We start from the raw sequence: 22,634 nt of genomic DNA on the forward strand, positions 1-22,634 counted from the left end.
AAGATGTTTGGTTTGGTGTCGATTTCATGGAAAATCACATTTGGTCTCCAGCTACTCTTACCTTTCCTCCTTCAACATCCCCATGGGGAATCCCTTACAGATCTGTGTACATCCCTGATGTCCCTTTCCTGGGGGAGCCTGACAGAGAAGAACGTAGGCTGGTGGCGCAGGAGCGGGAGAGCATCTTCCCTCCCAATCACACTGCTGCACAGAGCAATGACGTTCAAGACTGTGTCTAAATGACATGAGGACATCTCAATCCCCACCGCCTGCCCTGCCAAACATTTCCCTTTACTGAAAAGGTTTCTATAAATACACAGGTCCTAACAATTTTTTTGGTAAATCACTTTTCCAACAGAAACATTCAGAGAGCATAGGGGATGGGACAACTCTTTGGGAATACCCCCTGGGTTTTAGCCAAGCCATGCTTCCAATGGTTATGGAACTCTGTTCCCAGGCCCTTTGCCAGAAAAAAGGACTTCTGTTGCAGAGGACAAGTCCAGGGGAGAATCTCATGCCTCCCCAGTAGCCCTGAATGTCCCACCATTAATACATATTAAGATGGGTTTGGGTTTTTTTTTGGGGGGGGAGGGGTGGAGAAAAAATCCCTCATACAACTTCTATTTCGTGTTGCTTCTATAAATAATAAAAACGTCATCTGGGTCTTTCACAATACCATGCTTTCATCCCCAAAACTACTCCTTCTTACTTTCGAGAGGAAGCAAGCAATTATCTTTGGTCCATGTTACAGGGGAGGAGGAGATGACAAAGTCAAGCACATCCTCTGCGGGAAAACTAGGAGCACATCTCCAATACCCTTCAAAATTTATTGACAATTAAGCTAAGAGTGGCAACAAGAAGAAAAAAATAAATTAAAAAGGGTCTAGATTAAAAGGACACAAAGTGATGCCTGGAGCATGTCAGGTGTTTGTGGCATGTTTGAACACAGCAGCTGGCATCACCTCTGCGTGACTCTGATGCCACTGCTGGCACCTGCAGCGATGCCTGCCTTGAGTGCATCCCTTAGACTAATAGGACAATGTTAAACCCTGGTGAGATTAAGAAGCAATATTCATTCTCAACTAACTATGGCTATGGGGGTGGGGGTGGGAAGAGAAAGAATGAGACCTGTAAATGAGGCAAGTAGGATGGAGAGAGCCAGTACCTCCCTCAGCAGGGTGCTCACGCCTCTCTCTCTTCTTTGACTGCATAAATTCCCCCACTGCCTGGTCTCAACCTGCTTTCTGGGCCGCCAAGTTTGGCCAGGCAGCTCCTGCCCTGCGTGCCCTACATGCTAACGAACCACAGCCCCTGGGTGAAAGCCTCCCCCCACCAGCACCCACTTTTGGCTGCACCCAGCCCCACCAGCAGCTCACTGGCCCTGATGCCGCTCAGCCCAGCGCCACCAAGCTTGGGTAGCCCCATGAGCGCATTGGGTTAAAACTTAGCCCCTTATATTTTGGGGTTCGAAGGAATTACACCCAGGGTGAGCTCACCCATCTTCTGTGTCTGTAGCCCGGTACCCCACCTCTGCTGAGACCTGAACACCAGCAGCTTTCCTAAACCAGAGGCAGCATCCATGGGATGAGCTACGAAGGATGCATTTTTCAAGAAAAACTAATCTGGGCTGATCTGGCCATTGCACAGGGCTTGTCCCTTAGCCCTCCAAAAGGCTCTAAGAACAAAAGATGAGCCAGGCTCCTTCGGACTGCACATTTCCAGGAGCTGGGACCCACCTATCCCACAACTACAAACCTTCCTCAAAGGCTGAGTAAGAAAAGCTCAACAGAGCAGTTGTCGTAGGTCCAAAAAGGAGCTTATGAACCTCATCGCTTACAAAGCTTCCTCTGGAGATTTGTGTTGCTTCTGCTAGTGCTGTACCTGGCTCCCAGATAAATAATCCTGAACTTTTAAATGCACCAAAAGCATGTTAAAAAACAACCCCTTAAATCTCCAGAACAGGTAATTATTTTAAAAAAGAAACAAACTGAAAGCTGCTCTTTACATCCTGGAGCAGGCTTTGCTTATTCATGTAACACTTGGACGGCAACATCTCGAGCGAGAAACTGCTCGATTTCTTCTTGGGTCATTATTTCAGACACGGGAGCTGCCGCCACGGCTTCGGCCGGCGCTGGGCTCTTGCAGTCCAGGTTCGAAAAGGGATTGAACCAACCCAAGGAGAAGGCACCACCGAATGCCAGCTTCATTCCTTCCCAGCCACTGATCTTCTCCCAGGTTGGCTTCTGATTTTTAAGGCGCTCAATACCCTGCAAGAAGAGAAGAGTTTTGGGTTGTCTCACATTTACCGCAGGTATTTGTGCACCAACCGCCACAGCACGTGCAAAACTGCCTGCCTACAGCCAGGACGCGATGCGAGTTTTAGATAAGGATGGAGGTGTTTACAAAAAGAGTAGGTGTTGTACTTGGTGACATGGTCTAGTGTTGGACCTAGTAGGGCTGGATAGATGGTTGGACTCGATGATCTTGAAGATCTTTTCCAACCAAAACCATTCTATGGTTCTGTGAAGCCAGATGACCTGCGCTCCTGAGAGTGGCATCCCTGAATTTAACAACAAAAGCCCAGACCCAGTTCACACCCATGGGCAACCTGAATCTTGGTGACTTATGTTGGTACAAGTTGCTATCAACCTTTGTGGTAAAGGGATGGATTCTAAAAAGCTCTTGCAAACACGACTCTCTTATCCAGATGCTTTTTGAATCCCTTCAAGTAGTAATAAAATAAAACAAAACGTAATAAAATTTCACCTTATTTGGGCACTGTTACAGTAGCTCAGGTAAAGGCAAATTACCACAGCTTTTTCCAGAGATCAGGAATTTACCATGGCCACATCTAGGCTTGTCACTAGAAGCTGACATAAGAACAAGCTTACTCTGCACCAATTAAGAGCCGATATTTAAGAACACAATTTCCATTTAACAAACTGTCACAAGACTGATCACAGTGCAAAGCAGGTACCCGCCAGGAGGTGAAGAAATCTGGAGAGCTGGAAGAAGAGGTCTCAAAGCAGGGCTGGAGCCTTGGTCAGTCAATATTCTGATTCATTCTCCCTTGAAGAGCATTGCTTTTAGTTAAGCAAGCATTTTGATTGCATTTAAATAACAGGTCCATCAAATTTAGGCAGAGGTCTTCTTTCTCCATGTAGAAAGAAGGAACTATGATTTTTTAAAAATTTAATTTAATCTTTTTTATGGGTCCTGCTGTATGAACCAGGACACTATTTTTAATACCCATCTTCTGTACCATGTAAGGAAGGAGTCAGGTCTACAGCTGTGCATGATATGCTCAGGACGATGTTAGAAGTGACCACGTAGAAACTGTCCTTAGAGAAGCAAGAACACCGGATCCAAGTTTTGAGACACTCAAGGGAAGGAAAAATGAGGAAATACAGTTAAGAGGATTTAGAAGAGCAGGCTTAGATGGGATAGATGAAAAGCACACCTTGTACATTGTAATTATACAGACTTTCCCTAACGCCCCACAAAACGTCTCGAAGTGGGGAGGGGGAAATGAATCCACACAACAGCTCAGCGGCACCACAGCGGCACTCGCGGTTGGCCTCATAAATAACCCACCATTTCAATAGAGCAGCAGCTTGGCTTTGCAATAACATTGAGTCAGTATGAGCAGGCCTCCTGGGAGAAAACAGACCAGAGACCGAAGAATTGCGTGCAAAGCTTTTTGTGAGCTTCATTTACGCCACGTTTCTCATGCTGGTTTAGAAGCAATCCAGCAGCAAACGTGCAGAAAGGAAGGACATGATGAAGCATTCAGGGTTGCAGTTTTGGGGGAAATTCAAGCCCTGAAGCACAATCACACATCTTGCAACACTGAGCACAGGCACACTCCCCTTCACTCTGCTCACTTGCAAACCCCTGGCCTCAGCTGTTCCAAGGAAAATCCCTTGCAACCTCCAGCCCCTTGGGATGAGGCACTTGGTGTTGTGGTGGACAGTGTCCGTCCTTCCCTCCCTATGCAGTGGTCCAGGAGGGTGGCAGTGCTCACACAGGGCAGAGCCTTACAAAGCGTTTTCACACTGACACACACTTTTCCAGCAGGATACTCGGGTTCCACTGCCTCACAGCCGCGCAACCACAGAGCAAGGAGACACTTCTGCAGTTTAAAACTGCAGAAACCCTTTGGTTGTGGGCTGCTCCTAAGGAAACTGCAGAGGTTTCTAATGCAATGGTAACAAACCATCACGGTGTCTGCAGCGTTTGTTGAGCAGGTATCCACACAGAAGGAAAGCAAGTAGCACAGGGCAGGAGGAGAGGCATATGCCAGGCCTCGAAACCCTCCCCCAGCAGCACAAACTGTAATCCTACCCTTGACCACGTGTGTAATCCAGTTCAATCCAGTCTAAATCAGGAATAAGGATTGTTGAACATTTCTGGGCAGAAACCCTTCTCTTGCCTCTCTCCCCCTCCCCCAGAAAAAATAATCCCCACCATGGTTGACCAGCTCTTGAACGGTATCTGCTAACCAAGGCGATAAACAAGGTCAGGCTGAGGTCGTACTAATGCCAGATTAGGGAGCAGTTAATCGGAGCAGTCAGGGGCACACTTTCGCTCTCCCAACCCAACCTCACTAATCCCTTCAGGGCACGTATGGCAAATGAGCAGTTTTAAAAATTGTATCCTGGTCTAATTTTGGTTGCCTGCCCCACAGTCAGTAGGGCACAAGGGTTTTGCCTTAAAAAAAAATAAAAAAAAAATTAAGGGAGAAGGAAGGAAAGCATAACTACTTTGTGTTTAATCATTTTTTTTAAAGTATATTTACCCCAAATCTCTCACCATTATTTTATAAAGTGAGAATTTTTCATTCAAATTAAACAGGTATTTCCTCTTCCAATAACGTAGCTATTTCATTTTTTAAAGAAGAAACTAGTTCTCCAAAAGCACCACCCATCGTTATTCCAAATCAGGTAATTTTGAACAAATTACCAAAAAGAGAATACATAGGTAAATATAAAATGCTGGACACTCCCATCTCAGTAAGAGGCACAACTTTGCAAATGCGGGGACAGTAAGACAAAGTTGAGCTGTTCCTGCTGGGGTGGATGCTGTAGAAAGCAAGCAGTTTGCCTGAAAATATCAGTACCATACATTACTGTTCAACAATTTGCATTTGTCTGAAACAAGGAAAAAAAGGAGAATTATACATATTTTTTACCCCCACAATGGTCAAAACCCCAGAACAACGTAACCCATCTCCCTCCAAAATGCGGAGTGAGTAAGGGTAATTCAAATCAACCCAAACTGGAATGCACACCACTGGAATTTACAATCAAGCAAACTAATAAAGCAGTGAACTGTACAAAGAGATGCATTCTTTTGTTAATTGCCCAGAAGACTAAAATCTCCTTCCCTGTTTGATTTTGCCTCAAGACATTTTCTTCTCTGTCCAACTGAAAAGGGAAGTGATAGGCCTACTTCGGTGGGCATCTGGCCTCCAGCCAGGCCTAAACCACCACAACATTTTTAGGGACATATTTCTCTCCCAGTTCCAAGCTACCACCTGCACATTGTCTCCAAAGCACAGAATCACTAGGTTAGAAAAGACCTTTAAGATCATCGAGTCCAAGCGTTCCGATCCTATGCTAAACCATATGCCTAAGTACCTGATCTACCCTTTTTTTAAACACATCCAGGGATGGTGACCCAGCCACCTCCCTGGGCAGCCTGTTCCAGGCCCTGACAACTCTTTCAGTGAAAAATTTTTTCCTAACATGTAATCTGAACCTGCCCTGGCACAGCTTTGCACATTTTCCCCTTGTCCCATCTCCTGTCACCTGGCTGAAGAGACCATCGCCCACTTCTCTACAACCTCCTCTCAGGTAATTGTAGGTGGTGATAAGGCCTCCCCTCAGCCTCCTCTTCTCCAAGCTAAACATCCCCAGCTCCCTCAGCCGCTCCTCATATGATTTGCCCTCCAGCCCCTTCACCAGGCTGGTTGCCCTTCTCTCGACATGGTTGAGGACCTCAATGTCCTTTTTATGGTGAGGAGCCCAGAACAGCACTTGAGGTGCGGCCTCACCAATGCCAAGTACAGAGGCAAAAAGCTCCAGCCCTTAAGTTTTAAGCTGGAAGCCTTCTCTGAAAAACACCACTGCACACTAAAATCAAAGCTACATATTTATGTAGAAAAGCTTTCCACTGCTGGCACTATAAACCCAAAACCTAACCTTTGCTTAAACTTTTTTTTCATTAAGGAAATGTGCAGGCAAAGGCCGCGTTTCCTTTGCAGAGCCTCTCCACTGAGCTACGAGTGCGGCCTGCAGTTCCCTCCACGCAGTCCCGCAGTGGACACCGCAACCTAACACTGCCGGTGATGGAACCCCAGGCAAGCAGGATTGCAGGAACAGCCTGACACACAGCAGAGCAGTTACTGACAGCCACCTCCCAGTGGGGAAATAAAAGCCACCAATTATTACTGATTAACTCCTTTTTAACCTCAAAAGTGGAGCATTCGGTCAATAAACCTTTAGATGCTTCTGCCTGCTTGCATACAGAAGTGAAAGGTCAGAAAGCCACCACAGCATTGTTTTCCCCAGCCTCTGAAGTGAAGAAAGAAAATCAGAGCAGCAAAGTTTTTGGAAAAGTTTTATTGCATTTGTTTTCCATATGGAAGCATTGACAGATTGAAAAGATGCAGCATTCACATTACTTCCAAAACGAGACAACCATTAAATTTCTTCTTCCCTGATTGCCTTCCCTTCCCCCCATGGCTTTGAAGCAATCTAAACAGGTCATTTAAAAAAAAAAAAAACAAACAAAAAAACAAAACAGAAAACTAAAACAAAGAAAAAAAACCAAACCAACCAACCAACCAACCAAAAAAACCCCACGCAGCAAAACCAACCCATTTTATTTTGAACCAAGGAAAGAAAAGATTCCTTGGAAGTCCTGGGCACAGCTGACTTGCATTTTTCCCTTGTTTGCAATTCATCTGAGGAGCCCATGGGAGTTATGATCCAAAAATCTACTAAAATCCCTGCCTGGACACGAGATGTCAATGGTTTAGCTCTACCAATTTCTGGAATGCCTTCTGTCCCTCCCACCTGCATCCCCACACAGTTCGTAACGGCATGGGTGCTCCTTACCACCAGTATTTCCCACTTTAAGTCACTTACATGCACATGTGTGCTTTACACACACACACAGATGCAGAAGTATGAGAAATGATTTACAAAGCTCTAAGCCAGGGCAATGCTAAGAGCATAGAATCAATCACCCTGGGAACATCTACACACCCCGTCAGTATTAGTCTTTTGAGTAGTCCAGGCATTCATGTCAGTTTTCCATGTTAACACTGCTCAGCAGGCATCGCTCTAACAACTCATTTACCAAAACACACGTGAACAAGATGATTCTGCTATTCTAAACACTGGAAAAAATCAGATTTCTTTCTTTCTTGCAAGTGTAAGGCATTTAATAATCCAACAAGTCTTCTAAATCTGCCACACTTACCCTAAAAGGGCAACAATTTCCTGCCCAGGAGGGAGGGAACAGACAAAATAATGCCAGAAAGATGGAATCAGTGGCTGGAAGGAAAAAGGAGGGTGAGGTGCGAATTGGTGTTGGCAACATTTGTTTTAAGTACTTTAAGTGATCACCAGGTCAACTGGCTCTCTTGCTGTGTCGCGTTCTTTGTCTTGCACCTTTAGGTAGGTGAAGTGTCTGCTTCCCCATTCAAGTTCACTTATGAAAGAGCAACGTGCTCTTTCAGGAAGTCCAAAGGTGTCTGTGTAGGGCTGTTGGCACTCATATGTCTTCCACAGAGCTCATCATCACAGTCAGGAGACAGCATGAGAATCTACTCAGAAGAGGTGGGTCACAACAGAGAAAAGAAGATCCCCCTTCACATTAGTTATGCCATACAGGAAGCGGAGAGGAACAAAGGCCAGTGAAGTTAACAAGATTAAAAAAAAAATTTAAAAATAAAGAAAAAAGAAAAAAAAGAAAAAGAAAAGAAAAAAAAAAGCAGCAGCAGTGTCAGCCAGAGATATAGAATTATCTAAAACTGTGGAATACAGGGCTTTTTTTTTTCTCTGCAATTATCAGCCATTTGATAGACATAAAAAAAGTTTGTTTTGCTTTTTGCTTTAAACATTCATGGAAAATTTGTAACAGTAGTGCTGTAATATGGTTCTATTTTAGTGGAAATGCTGGTCAAGAACTCCTCAGACCACATACTGGTACGGGTCTGCTTTTCCTTGGTCTGGTGTTGCGAATGGGCTAAGCCATGCTATAGAGAACGGATGCCCAAATACTGCTTTCATGTTCATCCATTTTGTTTTTTTAGCCCATCTTCTCTCTTCCTTTTTCAACTGTTCTATTCCCTGAAAACAGAAATATTAGATTTTCAGTCAAACACTCAGACTTTGTAGTTCTGGATTTGGGGGTAAGGTTTACCCTCAGTTACTCCTTTTCCAAAGGGTGGAGTGAAAAAAATAAAAATGTATCTATACTGCATTTCTTTTCCTTCTCACAGTTTTAAACTAAAAAAACTAAATAAATATTTAACAATAGAAAGTATTCCTTGGGAAGAAAATTACTTTCATATTGACCAGGCCTACATATTTCATAAATCTTTTAAGACCTGCCCTCCAATTGCTTCCTACATCAATTAAAAAAAAACCCCACCACCTAAAACCAAACAAAAAGCATGTGCTTTAATGGCTGAAAGCATTATGTGCTAACCAGATGGAAAAGCTTTAGGAGAAAACCATTGTCAGCTTGCAGACAAAAAACCCAACCAACCAACCCATGAACCCAGAGATGATCTCTATAACACTCCCAGATTCACCAAGCAAGTTCAGGAGGTGCCCATGGCTCAGTGTAGCTGAGTCTACCCGGTGCCTCTTCATGTTTTCATTAGAATCACCACTAAAACATGCGTGGGCTGACAGCGGGGGAGAAAGGGTTAAACAAGATACTGATTTGAGAGAAATTGTTGGCATTGTTTAGTAAAGGTTAGAGGGAGAACAAAAATAAGCCATCAAGCAATCAATCAGCTGAAACATTCACTAGTCGATCATTAAACAAAACAAGAAAAAACAGAAAAAAGAAAAAAAAAAAAAGAATCTGTATTGTGTGTGTAAAACCCACAAAGTGAATTTGGGCTTTCAGGAAAGCTACCCCTGGCTGCCACCGAAGCAGAAAGGATGAGTGCAGTCACCAGAGAGCATTACTCTGCCATGGACAGGCTGATGTCTCTGTTCTTTAACTTTGGATCTTTTGCAAAGTAAGCTGCTCCTGACCTGCACGTCCCTCCCGTGCTATGGATTAACACAGTGTGGTGCATCTGCGTGTCTCAAATTACTGATGCTGGGAGCTCTGCAGAACACGACCTGGGGCAGCTGCAAGAGCTGTGCTGATCCCTGCTAAGTGTCACCTCCAGAGATGGCATCAAAATACTGGGGTTCTGAGTCCCTTCAGGCAGAAAGGGACCATCCCGGTGGGACAGCATACACAAGACGGGGAATTAAAGTCTCCCAGCGTCTGGAAGAGGAAGGTGAGAAAGGGACAGATGGCTCTAAAAGTAAAACACTGCAAGAGACTGCACCAGGAAGAATTTCACCTGCAAGTATTCCTCTGCTCCACACAGCTTGCTTGCCAGATACAGCTAGCTCAGTGCTAGCAAATCAACAAAAGGCGTTCCACAGAGCAAAATCCTTACTGGTACATACAAAACCACCCAAAATTTAACCCCCCCTGACTGAACAGGGAGAGATCATATTTCATTTTTTATTTCAGATCTGGCATTGTTCCTGTAACATCTGTGAATTCCCAGAATTTGAGGGGAAGGGAAAATCAGGGGACTTACTTGGGTGCCCAGCTGTAGGAAGCAGCTCCTCAACATTCTTGAAAGATTTCAAAGATTGAGAAATTCAGGTGATGATTTCAGAGGCAGCATTGCTAATTTAGGCACATATAGATAAACTCAAGCTCAGCAGGTTCTTGTCCTATACAACCCTGTACTTCTTCCAGGGACTCTCCCCAGCAGAAAAAAACCCCAACCAGCTGAAGTCTCCCTCTGAACACAGAACAGCCACAGTGTGAACATCAGCAGCCTCTTGCAGAAGCCAAATATTGAGGGAAAAAACGTATGGCAAAAACAACTCGGGAGCAATGGGTTCTTACAGACCCATAGCCAGCCATAGCTCTCCAACAGCAGCAAAAACACATATTCCAGCTCCTACTGGCCATGGGCAAACAAGCGAAGGGGAAAGAAAACTAAAGGAGGCAGGGGAAGAAAAAGAGTCGCTGCTCTTTTAAGACTATAATTTCTCTTCAACCACTCCAGTTAATTCAGGTATCTGAGCATGCTTGGTGAAGGCCAGCAGTGTTCACAAGTGTGGGGGCATCCCCAGGAGTCACCAGCTCCCATTTTACAGACAAACACAGTGTAGGTGATGGACTGCAACATAACCTCTATGATGCCATCTTGGAACTGGGTGGCTTTGCAGCAGACTGTACCCAACAGGTTTCCATAAGCCTATTCCATTCCCTTTTCCTTCTCCCTCTGGCAAGAGTCTTTGAACTGTTTAACAAACAGCTACAACTGGGAATCTTCTAGACCAAAACAAGAGTGGTGTGTATATAGATAGATGTGTATGTTTCCCCCACTTACTCATCTTGTCTTTCCAGCGCATAAAGCTGTCAACAGTGACATCAGGGGACACACTGCTGAATTTCAGATAACATCAATGTAAAAACACTTAATTAAAGAAAAGAGGTTCTCAAATCCACGGGGACAAATACTCTCCACAGAGATACTGTCAGCGAAGCACCCTAGCTGAAACACAGGTGTAACCTACTTCCCAGAGTAACCTTCAGAGAGCACAGCCCAGCACTGTACCAGGCTGGTTTACTCCACGGTGTCTTTCCTCAGCGGGCACATATACACCAACTCCCCGTGCACTGAGGTAAAGCCCTTCGCTGTTCATAGGAAGGGTGAGAGCGCCGGGGTAAAGGAGAGAACGTGTGAGACACCCACCGTTTCGTCAGTGCAGATGGAGTGTACTTGGGTCCCAAACATAACTGAGGTGAAGATGAGAAACAGGAGAGCCTCGAAACACAAGAGGATGAGAAGAATCACTGTAGTTGGTGGAGAGAAGGAACTGCATTCTGTGAAGACAAAACAGGGAGGTTGGAGGGGGAGCGGACAGGTAATGCAGCGTCTGCAAAACACCTCCTAAGCCACGAGACTTCCACACTCAAACTGTCAGAGTAAGTTACATGATCACCATTCTCAAAAAGGTACACAGGCAAGCTCTGACATTCTTGAGGGTAGTCAGCAATAAAGTGATTGTTCCTGCAAGTTTAGAAAAGTAATAAAACCAAAAAAGCCCTACGACACTTCAAGAACGCAACTTTCTCTTCCACTTGGGTGTTTCCCCAGCACACCAGCTAGGGCTTCACTCCATTTCACCTGCAGCTCCTCTCTTAAACCTTAGCAATCTCCACAGGGATAAAGTCCCATTAGAAATCTCAAGCTGGTGGTCAGTACACAAGGTTCATTATAAAACCAGCGTATGTTTCCATTCATAACTGCTCTAAAGCATAACATAAAGAAGGGCAGGTTAAGGCAAATTCTTATTTTTCCTCATACTCTACAGTGCAAACCCAGGCAAGAGCTGAAAAAAAACATCTGAGGATTTTGTATCTGGGGATTTGAGAGAGGAACAGAAAAAAGAAGGTGGAAAATGTTATAGGGTAAAAATCAGTGTTGAGTGTCAGACCATCTCCAGTTTTTCTGTGAAATCCAGGAACAAGTATCACTGAAAACCCCTATTTTTGTCATGACATATAAAGCTTTAACAGATACACCATAATGGGGTTGCTAACACAGTCAGTACAAATCCAAGACAGCTGGAACAAGAGATCCATCTCATCTAACTCTTCTGCTCTGCCACCTGAACATGGGACAGCTTGGGACAGTGCTTCCCCCACAGATACAGGCACTGAGAAAGCTGGCAGAGGAAACTATCTTTTGAAGTATCCTTGCCCTACTGCCCTGGCAACTGCAGTCACTGAGAACACCTGGACTTGACAGTTGGCAGCAGGTTTACAAAGTTCTGAACTGCAGAACAACCTTGTCAAATTCAGTTCATAGTGTAAGCGTACCCATCCTATTCAGTATGATAAAATAAAACCCCTCATTACACTGAATGACACAACTGAAATTCCAAGAAAAACAAAGGCTAATACTCTTCCAAAAAATCCACAAGCACCATGTAGATCTGTATATTTGTTTGTTAACAGCTTGCTGCTTGACTCAGCATTACCTAGAGGATTTCCTATATCTATTTGTGTTTTTAAAGAACCCTTCTCAACTGGCTTTGTGAAAACGCACTCCCTGGCTGCTCCACAGCGAGGGCTGGGATTTTCTGTTTGGTTGTTTGTGGGTATTTTTTTTCTGTGGAAAGGAATTGTTTGTTCTTGTGAGGGTGGATTTTTTGGATCTGAGTTAGCATGTTTTCCTGGCAGTCTTGCAAGAATGATTCACATTACCCTTTCAAAAAAGCATACACATTCTTTTTATCTTGCACTGGCATTCAGGAAATTAGTGCTGCGTTCATGTCAACAGTAGATTACTGTACACATATTATCTAGGTCTCTTTACATCTTAGCTTCTCCCTAGGTAGTGTCAGGCTTAAGCTGAAACAGGAACCTTCAGGACAGAGATCCCAGCAGGTCAAAAAGAACTATGAAGTTCCAGGATTAATTTAAAAAAACAAACAAACAAACAAAAAAACCCTACAAAAAATCCCAGAGATAGCACAGCAGAGCCCTTATAGCTTTCTTCTGAAACCCCAGCAAAAAAAGGTGTTGCCTTACAAGCAACTACATGATAAAGTCTTATTCCATAGGTTAATCTGATATTTCAATGAGATATTTTGTTAGTACTCACTTGTCCAGTCTTCTTCAAAGCAATACAAAAAGTGAAATCCCACCATGATTAGAGCATGCAGGGAAATCAGTGCTATATACATCTGAAAAATAAAGGATGTAATATAGGTATCAGGTAAGTTTAAAGACCAAATGCTACATCTTCCAAATCCTTGAAACAAAGCAAATTATTAACACATAAAAAAACCCCCCAAACCCCAAACAAAAAAACCCCAACACTCAAAAACCAAAATGCCAAACCCAAAACACCCCCAGCAGTCCCATCCCCCCCAAACCAGAACCCTGAAGCTAACAAACGCTAAGACTACACAGACTTACTCTGTCCTTAATAACAGCTCTGAGGGCACAGGACAGAGGCTGTTTAATTCAAAGCCAGCTGGACAAAAACCCTGGCCTCCTGTGCCCCAGCGTGCCCTTCCACACAGCTTACTGTCCTTTTCTCCCCTGAGCACAGCACAACTTTCAGAGGACAGCAACTCCCTGACATCGTGCTGTCAAAGCTTACATCTTTGCTCTTGAGAGCACTACAGGCTCCCAGAGAAACAACAGCTAACTTGTTTTAACCACAAAAAGCACTTTATCTATTTTCCAGCATGACTTTCAGGAAAAAAATGTTATATTTAAAGTAAGTATCTTTCCCTGAGGCAGACACAGGCATGGAAAGCTTCTCTCAAGCTTTAGCACTTTGTATTTCATCCTTTTTGTTTTAAATTAGGTCTTAGCTTTGTAACAAAAAGCTTTAAGGTATATGCAATGCTACACATATACTATAAATTACCAATACAGGGCTAAAAAGACAACCTTCCTGAACCTACACTTTGACAAAGGTTGGCAGATTCTGGAAGTGAGAGAGATTTTGTCACAAAATCCCCTGTGGGAGCAGTAAAAGGTGACAGGATTTAGTTTTTTCCTTGCAAGCTGAGCATGTTGCTGTGTTCTTTCACCTCCCCAGGTCCAAAAAGAGTAGCCAAGAACAAACTCAGCAGCTCTTATTTTGTTTCTCTCTCAACTACCATAAGTGTTTAATACAGTCTGCTTGGAAGTAGATCATAGAATCATCGAATGGTCTGGGTTAGAAGGGACCCCAAGGGTCATATAGTTCCAACCCCCCTGCCACAGGCAGGGCCATCAACCTCCAGGCCTGCATCTACACAAAGCTGCCCAGGGCCACATCCAACCTGGCCTTGAACACCTCCAGGGATGGGGCGTTTACCACCTCTCTGGGCAGCCCATTCCAGCACCTCACACACTCTCTGTAAAGAACTCTACCCTAACATCTAATCTAACCCCTCCTTTAGTTTTAATCCATCCCCCCTTGTCCTGCCATTATCTATCCTTTCAAAAAGTTGATTTCCCCTTCCGTTTGTATGCTCCCTTCAGGTACTGGAAGGCTGCAATGAGGTCCCCCCACAGCCTTCTCTTCCCTAGGCTGAACAAGCCCAGCTCCCTCAGCCTCTCTTCATAGGGGAAGTGCTCCATTCCTCTAATCATCTTTGTGGCCTCCTCTGAACCCTCTCCAACATTTCCATGTCTTCCTTGTACTGGAGGCCCCAGATCTGGACACAGCACTCCAGATGGGGCCTCACAAGGGCAGAGTAGAGAGAGACAATCACCTCACCTGTCCTGCTGGCCACCCCTCTTCTGATGGAGCCCAGGATACCATTGGCTTTGCGAGCTGCTAGAGCACACTGCTGGCTCATGTTAAGTTTCTCATCCACCAGAACCCCCAGGTCCTTCTCAGCAGGGCTACTCTCAAGGGGCTCTTCTCCCAGTCTGTATCTATGTCTGGGATTCTTCTGGCCCAAGCGCAACACCTTACACTTCACAGGGTTGAATCTCATTAAGTTCACCCAGGCCCACCTTTGAAGCCTGGGATGTCAGTTCTAACAGAAACAGAAATGCTTTTTATAGAATTAAAACACCTAGCTCGCTCCTCACGGTGAAAAAAACCCTTGCTCAAGGGAAAGCATCAAGATTTGTTTTAATCCACCTTGTACTGAAGTACCTACACCACAGAAGTTTAGCAGTAAGCCTTTCTGTTTAGCTGAAAGCCTCCCCCTTTTTACTTGGGAATATGAGAACATTTTTCCTTGAACCTACAGATGTCTCAAGAGATTTATTAATAAAACAGAGCATCACTGAAACTCAGCCTTGTCACGCTACTCCCACAGGATACTTGCAGTCTGCTTTGATGAAACAGATTTCAACCCTTCCATAAATACATAGTATTTGAGTTTGCACTCCCGTTCTGTTACTCACGATGCCTCAGATATAGTACAAAAAGTCAAACACCTCCTTGGCTTCCAGGTACAGAAATAAACCACTTGGAAGTGAAAGGGGAGTAACTCTCGCCAAAGGGGAGGCAAACTTCCTTAAGATGTTATACGATCCCACACAGGTGGCATCCCATACAACAACATTTAGGAACCCTGCATGCAGCCTGGGACCTTACCAGTCACAGTATGGCGTAAAAGGATGGCCCAGGCCTCAAAGAGCTCAGCACCACAGTGAACTACTTATGTTATGAAATAACATGCTGAACAACCGTCAACACAACCCTCACAAACCCCTGGCAAATAGCTCCCCTGGTGCCTTTTCCCGCGTGGCTGTGTGGTGTGTCATGGTTTTGCCAAACCCAGGACAATGTATTTCACCTCATTAGCAAAACAAAGTCTGCAACAGTTCCCTGAAGTAAGATATTTTAAAAAAACCCCAAACAAAGCAAAAAAATACCCCAAACCAAGCCAGCCTTTGGAACTGCTTCATACACAGCATTTCAGTGTTGCTCACTGGACAACCTCAAGCACCACTTGCAAAATACTTACTGTAAACAGTACAAAGTACTTCTGGTTATTCTCTCCTACACAGTTATTGACCCACGGGCAGTGATGGTCCATTTTCCGAATACACCTCTTGCAAACACTGAAAGAATACAGGTCTTTGTTTACAGCACATCTCATTCCAGGAACACAAGATTTCACAGGGGTTTGGGGGGGCACAGAAATTAAAGGAAAGAATCAAGAGGTAAAATCTGAACCTAAATACATTTACTGGTCACCATGTTTATATTTGTGGTTTGCTCACTTGACTGCATCTGTTCAAAATGAACCACACAATAGCACATCACCCCTGTAAAAAATTAATGCCACAACAGACACAGCAGCACAACATTCACATCAGTGGTTCTGCCAAAATATGGCTTGAACAATACATTCAGGCAGACAAAAAAAAAAAAAAAATCTGTGATTCAGTTTTGTTTTGACCTATTTGGTCTGGGAAAACATCCACAGATATAAAAACCAAACAAAACCCAGGAAGACACGAAAAGCAGCAATGGATAGAGGAATTTTTTCAGAGTTGCTAATAACAGACTAAAGGTTTATTTACTAACATCAGCTGGCAGCAGGGACTTGTAAAAAAAAAAAAAAAAGGAAGATGAAATAAAGCATTAGTAAAAGTTTCTTGACATCAAGGAAAGCCACATACCAGCATAAAAAGAGCTGTGGCAGTCGGTCAGGAACACAGTACCACAATATACATTCAAGGAAAAATGATAAAGCACTTCACAAAACCAGACTAATAAAAATCAAATTTCAAATTCTTGCCAGCATGGACGTTGTGGCTACAATTCAAATAATTAAAAGATTATTACTTTGACTGAACATCATTCTCTTGCTTAGTCAGTAACAGCTTCGACTCACATAATAAAGGAAGTCTTTTTCTCTGCCGCTTTCTCATATGATGGGAGACGAAAGGCAGCCTCCTGATACCACATTGCACAAACAAGCACAGAAATCAAATATGAAAAAACACAAAACCCCCAAAAACAAATGAACAATGGACCCAGAAAGGAAACAGCCGCTCCAGAACAATTCTGGCAGCGAGGAAACAGAAAGGATCGAGGGCTCTGCTCATTTTATTTTCCTTCTTCTAACAGAATAATATCTTGACCTTAATATAAACAATAAACTTCCAACGCCTAAATGTTTAAGGGAAGCTCAAACAAAACCATGAGCACGTTCTTATGAGCATGTATGAATAAATAATGGAAAACCTCTCCATCAGAACAGCCTTGCACTCACTCTTCAGGGTAGGAGGGGGTAATCCCCAAGGATACATGCCGAGCCTGAAAAACAAATGGCTTGCTACAGCCCTGATCCTAAATGAGAGGCTGGTCAGGCAGACCCCAGACAGATGAAGAGCTGCTCTGCTCAGGCAGGCACCAGTACCCCGTTACCTGCCAGCCCCAGGAGCATTGGACAACAGGAAAAGCCTCATTCTGCTAAAATAAGCAGCTTGAAATTATTTTTGAGCTACGTGAGGCCTAAAATCAGCTGTCAGGGTAAAACCAAATTTATCTGCCAGGTAACATCACACTTCATACAAGTGTTGATTACTGGTTTTAAAAAAAAGAGGGAGGGGGAAGGCGGGGCAGGTGGTGTAAGGCAGGAGTATGCCTCCCTGTGGTATAATTTACTTCGTGCAGATAAGCACGCACTTCCCTTGGGTTCTGAAACGAGTAAGTGCCAGAGCAACCTCCTCCATCGCTCCTAGGTCCTACTTCCCCAGAAAGACAAGCTGAAGCAGCCAAGCCAAAGACAGCCTCTGAAAAGGAGGTAGTAGAGGCTGAAAGGGCAGTTTCTACTCCATGTATACATACCAAAAGCAGCTGAATGAGAGGCAGAATGTGAAACTAGCTGGTGGAAAAGGAAACTCAGGAATGTGAAACTAGCTGGTGAAAAGGGAAACTCAGAAACTGAGACTAAAACCTATAGGCAACAAGGACTGCCCATACCCTGACATGCTCCCCGCTGCTCAATCAGCCAGATTCCAAATGCTGGAAGGAGTAGTTTGCTGGGAATGGGGGACTTACAGAATAGCATATGAATCAAAAAGCTCGCTAGTCCCTCAGGCATACAGCTAGCCTTACCTTCTGCTGGTGCATAATCTCAACCTCGATGTGTCAAGTCCAATAAAACCCCCTACCCAACAAAAAATTGACTGAGTGAAGATGCTCAATAGCATCAGTGCTCAGTTTCTCAAATCTCATTGTCTATGAAGTTATCCTAAAGCATAGAAACAAGGACCATGGAGAAGAAGTTGTGTGTTTAGTGAAAGAGTCTTTTTCATTTACCTGATCTGTGAGTCATCAAGACAGCATTTTAGATGTAAAGTTCATTCATAATTGAAGAAGTGTCAGAGGGTATTTTACGGTAACATTACCAAGTGATGGGGACGATCACATTGCTCCCTCTAAATAACCAACCCCTGGTTTTTATTAAAATTTTAAAAAACTAACAGCATTTTTTTTCAAAGGAAAGGGCTGAAAATTAAGTATGAAAAGAGCAAACAGCAGAACAAGTTTGTTCAGCTCAGTACCACGTCTTCCCCTCCCAGACCCTGGCATGAATCAGCAGTAACCATGATAAGAGTTCTCTCAGTACGCACTGGTTTTTGAGTAGGTAAGGAAGGGACACCAGTGAAAACTCATTAACTGCTTACTGGAAAGCAGGTTCACTTGTTTTCACAGCAGGAGGGAATTTCAGGAAGTAGTTATTTTTCTGCTCACTGCCTTTAGTACGAAAATCTTCACTCCCAGGTTATTTCCTTCAGGGAAGTTTATCCCACCAGAAAAAGAAAGGACATGACCAATCAGTAGGCATACTGATCTAGCACAACACAAAGTCACAGGACTCACAGCAAATGTGTAGGTTGGAGCACTTTAAAAATACATACAGTTACCTGAACTTCAATTTTAACATTACTTTTAATAAAATCTACAGTTAGACAAATGCACCTGTGAATAGAACAGAAAAAATCAGAAGGACACCAATCTTCTGAGAGACATTACATTTCATGGATTTCTATGCATCCTGGTATATAATGTCTCTTTTTAAGTCACATTTACATGAAAATTTATGAATGTCAGCTACAGGTTTGATGTGAGGCCGCATTCATTTGAAGCACTTCTCACTTTCAATAAGTAGCCCCAGCCTGTTACAGATGAAAACTTGTCAGAAAAGGCCTGAAAGTTTTTCCAGAGAAGCTTTAAGTGTCTTGTGCTATTTGCAACAGACTTTGGATGCTGGTATCTCAATTTAATCACTCAAGTCTCTGATTCCAGTAACAATTTGGATCAACACTGGCTAATTCTTGAGGTCTTGATAAAAGAGCGATCCGCAGAGGAAACTTTACCTGCAGTGATGTGCTCTGTCAGGTTTGATGCTACAACACTTTGGGCACTTGTAAACCACCTGTCCTGGCTTTAACTGTAAACTCTCGATGAACTCCTTTGTGGCATTACCTTTGGGTACAGCACCCTGCAGAAAAAGAAACAAACCACAAGATTAACCTGTGGACATTAAAAGTGCTATGAACAATAGAAGGACTTAAAACCATGGGAGGGGAGGGAAGAGAAAGAAATAAAAACTTCCTTAAGATCAAGAGAGTTTCAGGAAGAGCAAGGAGATTCAGGAAAAAAAAAAAAGTAAAATGAGGTCCCAATATATGAAACCACAAACTTACATGTAAATTTGGTGGCTTCTGCTTTTTTAAACATCAGCACATCCTCACTTCAGCAATGAGTCTTTTGTAATTCTATTATAACCTCAAAGTACTTAAGAATTCTCCTCCCTCTCTTCACTTCTATCAACAAATTTATCATTCCAGTGTCTCATACCACAAACTGGAAACCACAGGAGGAGCTACTTGTGAAGTATCACTGTGTACATTAAGAGTTGCTGGTAAATGCCCCATGTATTCATAGCTACGCTCCCATTTTGTATTTGTCATTTAAATCAGGGTTAAACATTCCAATAGTAAACATTAAGAATCCTCCCACCTGAATAACACTAGGCAAAACATTTTTAACAGTGCAATTTCCACTTTAAAATATGTGTCTTCAAACAGGTAATGTATGGCTGCCGCAGGAGCCTCAGTTCAAGAGTTTCCAGCTTTTCTAGGGTCCAAACCCCTCCTCCCTCCCCCAAACCGGTCATGAAACATGCTGTATGAAATCAATGCTGGTACACTGGCATATATCCTCTGTGAGTATAAGGCTTCTATACTTAAATAGAAACAGGGATGTGATATTTTAACAGATTTCCAATAGAACAGCCTCTTTTAAACACATCTATACCACCTCCCAACAGCAATAAGCAGGAACTGCACGTTAATACAGTACTGTAAGGACTTCCTGCGCTGTCTTTGGGCTTTTCCACAGGCACCTCCCAACAGGTCTGACCAATTTAAAAATTACAAGACCAACTCCCACAACATGGCACAACCCACATACTCTCTCTCTCTCTCGTGCACAGCTAAGTTGAAAACCTTAGGAATGTTTTTTAGCAAGAACCCACACCACGCAGTTTCTAAAAAGCATGACATGCGCCATCAATTCTGAAGGATGCGGGTGTTCATTTATTTCTAATAAGGATTCTGTTTGCTTCAGCAGTTCTTTCTGTTTCTGATCCCAGGCTGCCCCTGGTTCTCCATATCCTGGCAGCTTCCTTCATCCTCAACTCCCACTCTTTGCCAGATGTTGCTGCATCTTCATCCCCTCACTTTGTTTTCCCACCTCCATTCTGTTTAGCTGATTTCCTTATTAAAAAAACCAAAACAACAACCCAAGAGACTCCCACTGGCTGTAGCCATCCACTCAGAAAAATCCTACCACACATGGATAATTAACATCTCTTTTCCCCAGCTACTCTGCACAGAGATTTTATCTGCTCCTCCAACACTGCCTGCCCAGCCTGCTTCAAAATACTGCTTTTGTTTCAGAAGAGTTCCTGCTAACTCTGCAAAATAATTCCGGTGACCTGAAGGTCTCCAGGCATTAAAGCCACACAACATACAATAATTAACAACAACAACAACCACCCCTAGGATATATAAACTATATAACAAATTGATGCAACCTTCTATTCCAGAGTCCAATGACCAGATGTTTCAGAGCCTCAACTACTGCTCACAGTTCTGCCCAGCAGCAGCAGCACACAATGCATCACTTACTATAAACAGTGAAATTACCCCAAATGAAGCTATTTCTGCAGTGCTGTGGCTTCTGGGAGAGCTGGAGGCTAAGAAATAGAGATTTAAAACTGAAGTTTTAATCGCAGCTAACAAGGTTTCAAGTAGGAAATGACATCTGGAAGGAATACATAGCACATCAGAGTCTCATTGCCATTCTCAGCAGCAATAAGACCACTCAGGAGTAAGGGGCCAAGAGGACTCTAATCTTGCTTTTCCTTCCACTCATCAGTGGAGAAGGGATGTTGTGGTTTTTTTTTCATTGAAACTGTTCATAAGTTATTAAGCAAAATAAACCACCACAGGCCACTCAGAATAAGCATCATGGTAACTAAACTCTTGTTTTCACGCTAGCTGAAAGACAAGACAGGAGACCAGATCTCCCATAAAGCAACATCCTATGGAGACATACAAGAGGGTCTAACCATTCTGAGACTTCCTGCCTGCCTAAGATGTGTCAGCTCTTAGCATGCTCACATAGTATTTATTTCAGGGCGGTTCAATAAATCCAACAGGCTCACTAGTACGAGACATTGTAACATGGCTTTTCAAAACAAGGCACCCTCTGCTCCATTCTGCAATTACTTGCCAAGGCAGACAATCAAAACCAGCTTTTCCAGCTTTCCTGTTTGTCAAGAAACAACAAGCCACAAACACAAGATCTGCCATTGGGGAGAAAACGGCGTCAGAGAGAAACACCCTCCTTCTTTCCCAGTGTAAAGAAAAAAGGAGCTGCTCACACAACGGGAATCTAAAGCTGGGTCCTCAACTTTGCGTCTGACTTGAGTGGGACGAGAAATTAGCATACCCACATCAGCAGCCTCACTCAGCAGGCTGACACACACAAGTTATTTAAATCTGCCACTCACTCAGCAACCAAGTTACCCAACATCTAGCAGACAAGAAAAACACCGCCTGTTTCTTTCCGAGACGTACAGAAGAGAGATATACTTACTGGGTCTGTCAGCATAGCACGAAAATGTGAAGCCAAAGCGAGGAAAGCCAAGGTGTTGAACAGTGTGCCATTGATGACACTATAAACATAATCTCTCGATGGAACTAGCATGACAAGGAGGACTACAAAGTCGGCATAGAACACCAGCATCCAGGTAACGACAGCACATGCAATACCACAGCCATCTCGAATAAACCACATTGTTCCCAGGGAAGTGCGGCTAGGAGGTGGAACACACTTTTCTGGCTGGAGGTATTCAGGTTTCCTTTCAATATCTCTGTAACGGTGGACTGGAGTAATCATCGTAGGCTATTATGTCCATACTTGCATCTGAAAGAGAGGCAGAAACAGCGGTCACCGCTTTGCAAGACACACAGAGGTCTGTTCACATAATGGCGTAAGGATCACGTGGGGAATTCCAAATTGCAGGAAGGGAGTTGAAAAAGTAAAAAAAAAAAAGATAAATAAATCAAGCACGAAATAATGGGTTTAGAAACCAGACTCTTGCGCTTATCAGAACACTTCTTACTCAGAAGACTCTCTAAGTGCTTTTAAAACTTGCTTAATTAGACATTAAACCCACTGGTGTGCCACCTCCACCCCCCAGAAGAAAGGCGATGAGTGTTTTCAGAGAACAGCGATCAGGCAGGTGCCAATGGGAACAGTCACAGCACAAACCCAAGCAAGAACTGGAAGAGTTTTCCTGTCTCCT

The 22,634-nt window shown here is 43.6% G+C and overlaps 1 protein-coding gene across 2 annotated transcripts; it reads right to left on the reverse strand.

Annotated features, from left to right (window-relative positions):
• Positions 1-1,938: 1,938 nt before the first annotated feature.
• Positions 1,939-22,225, reverse strand: ZDHHC3 (zDHHC palmitoyltransferase 3; the record flags this gene model as incomplete). 2 transcript variants are annotated; one of them, XM_084279929.1, is made up of 6 exons in its annotated part: positions 1,939-2,267; positions 11,021-11,151; positions 12,938-13,019; positions 15,762-15,858; positions 19,132-19,256; positions 21,923-22,225. In XM_084279929.1, 6 exons carry the CDS (start codon positions 22,223-22,225, stop codon positions 2,025-2,027), a joined length of 981 nt encoding a protein of 326 aa, XP_084136055.1. In that variant the 3' UTR covers positions 1,939-2,024. The 2 variants fall into 2 exon arrangements, with proteins under 2 accessions (XP_084136055.1, XP_084136056.1); XM_084279930.1 differs by lacking the exon at positions 1,939-2,267 and adding an exon at positions 6,615-8,360.
• Between the last annotated feature and the right edge of the window lie 409 nt (positions 22,226-22,634).

Source organism: Gallinula chloropus, assembly GCF_964237585.1.
Source record: "Gallinula chloropus genome assembly, chromosome: 2".
Lineage (NCBI taxonomy): Eukaryota > Metazoa > Chordata > Aves > Gruiformes > Rallidae > Gallinula > Gallinula chloropus.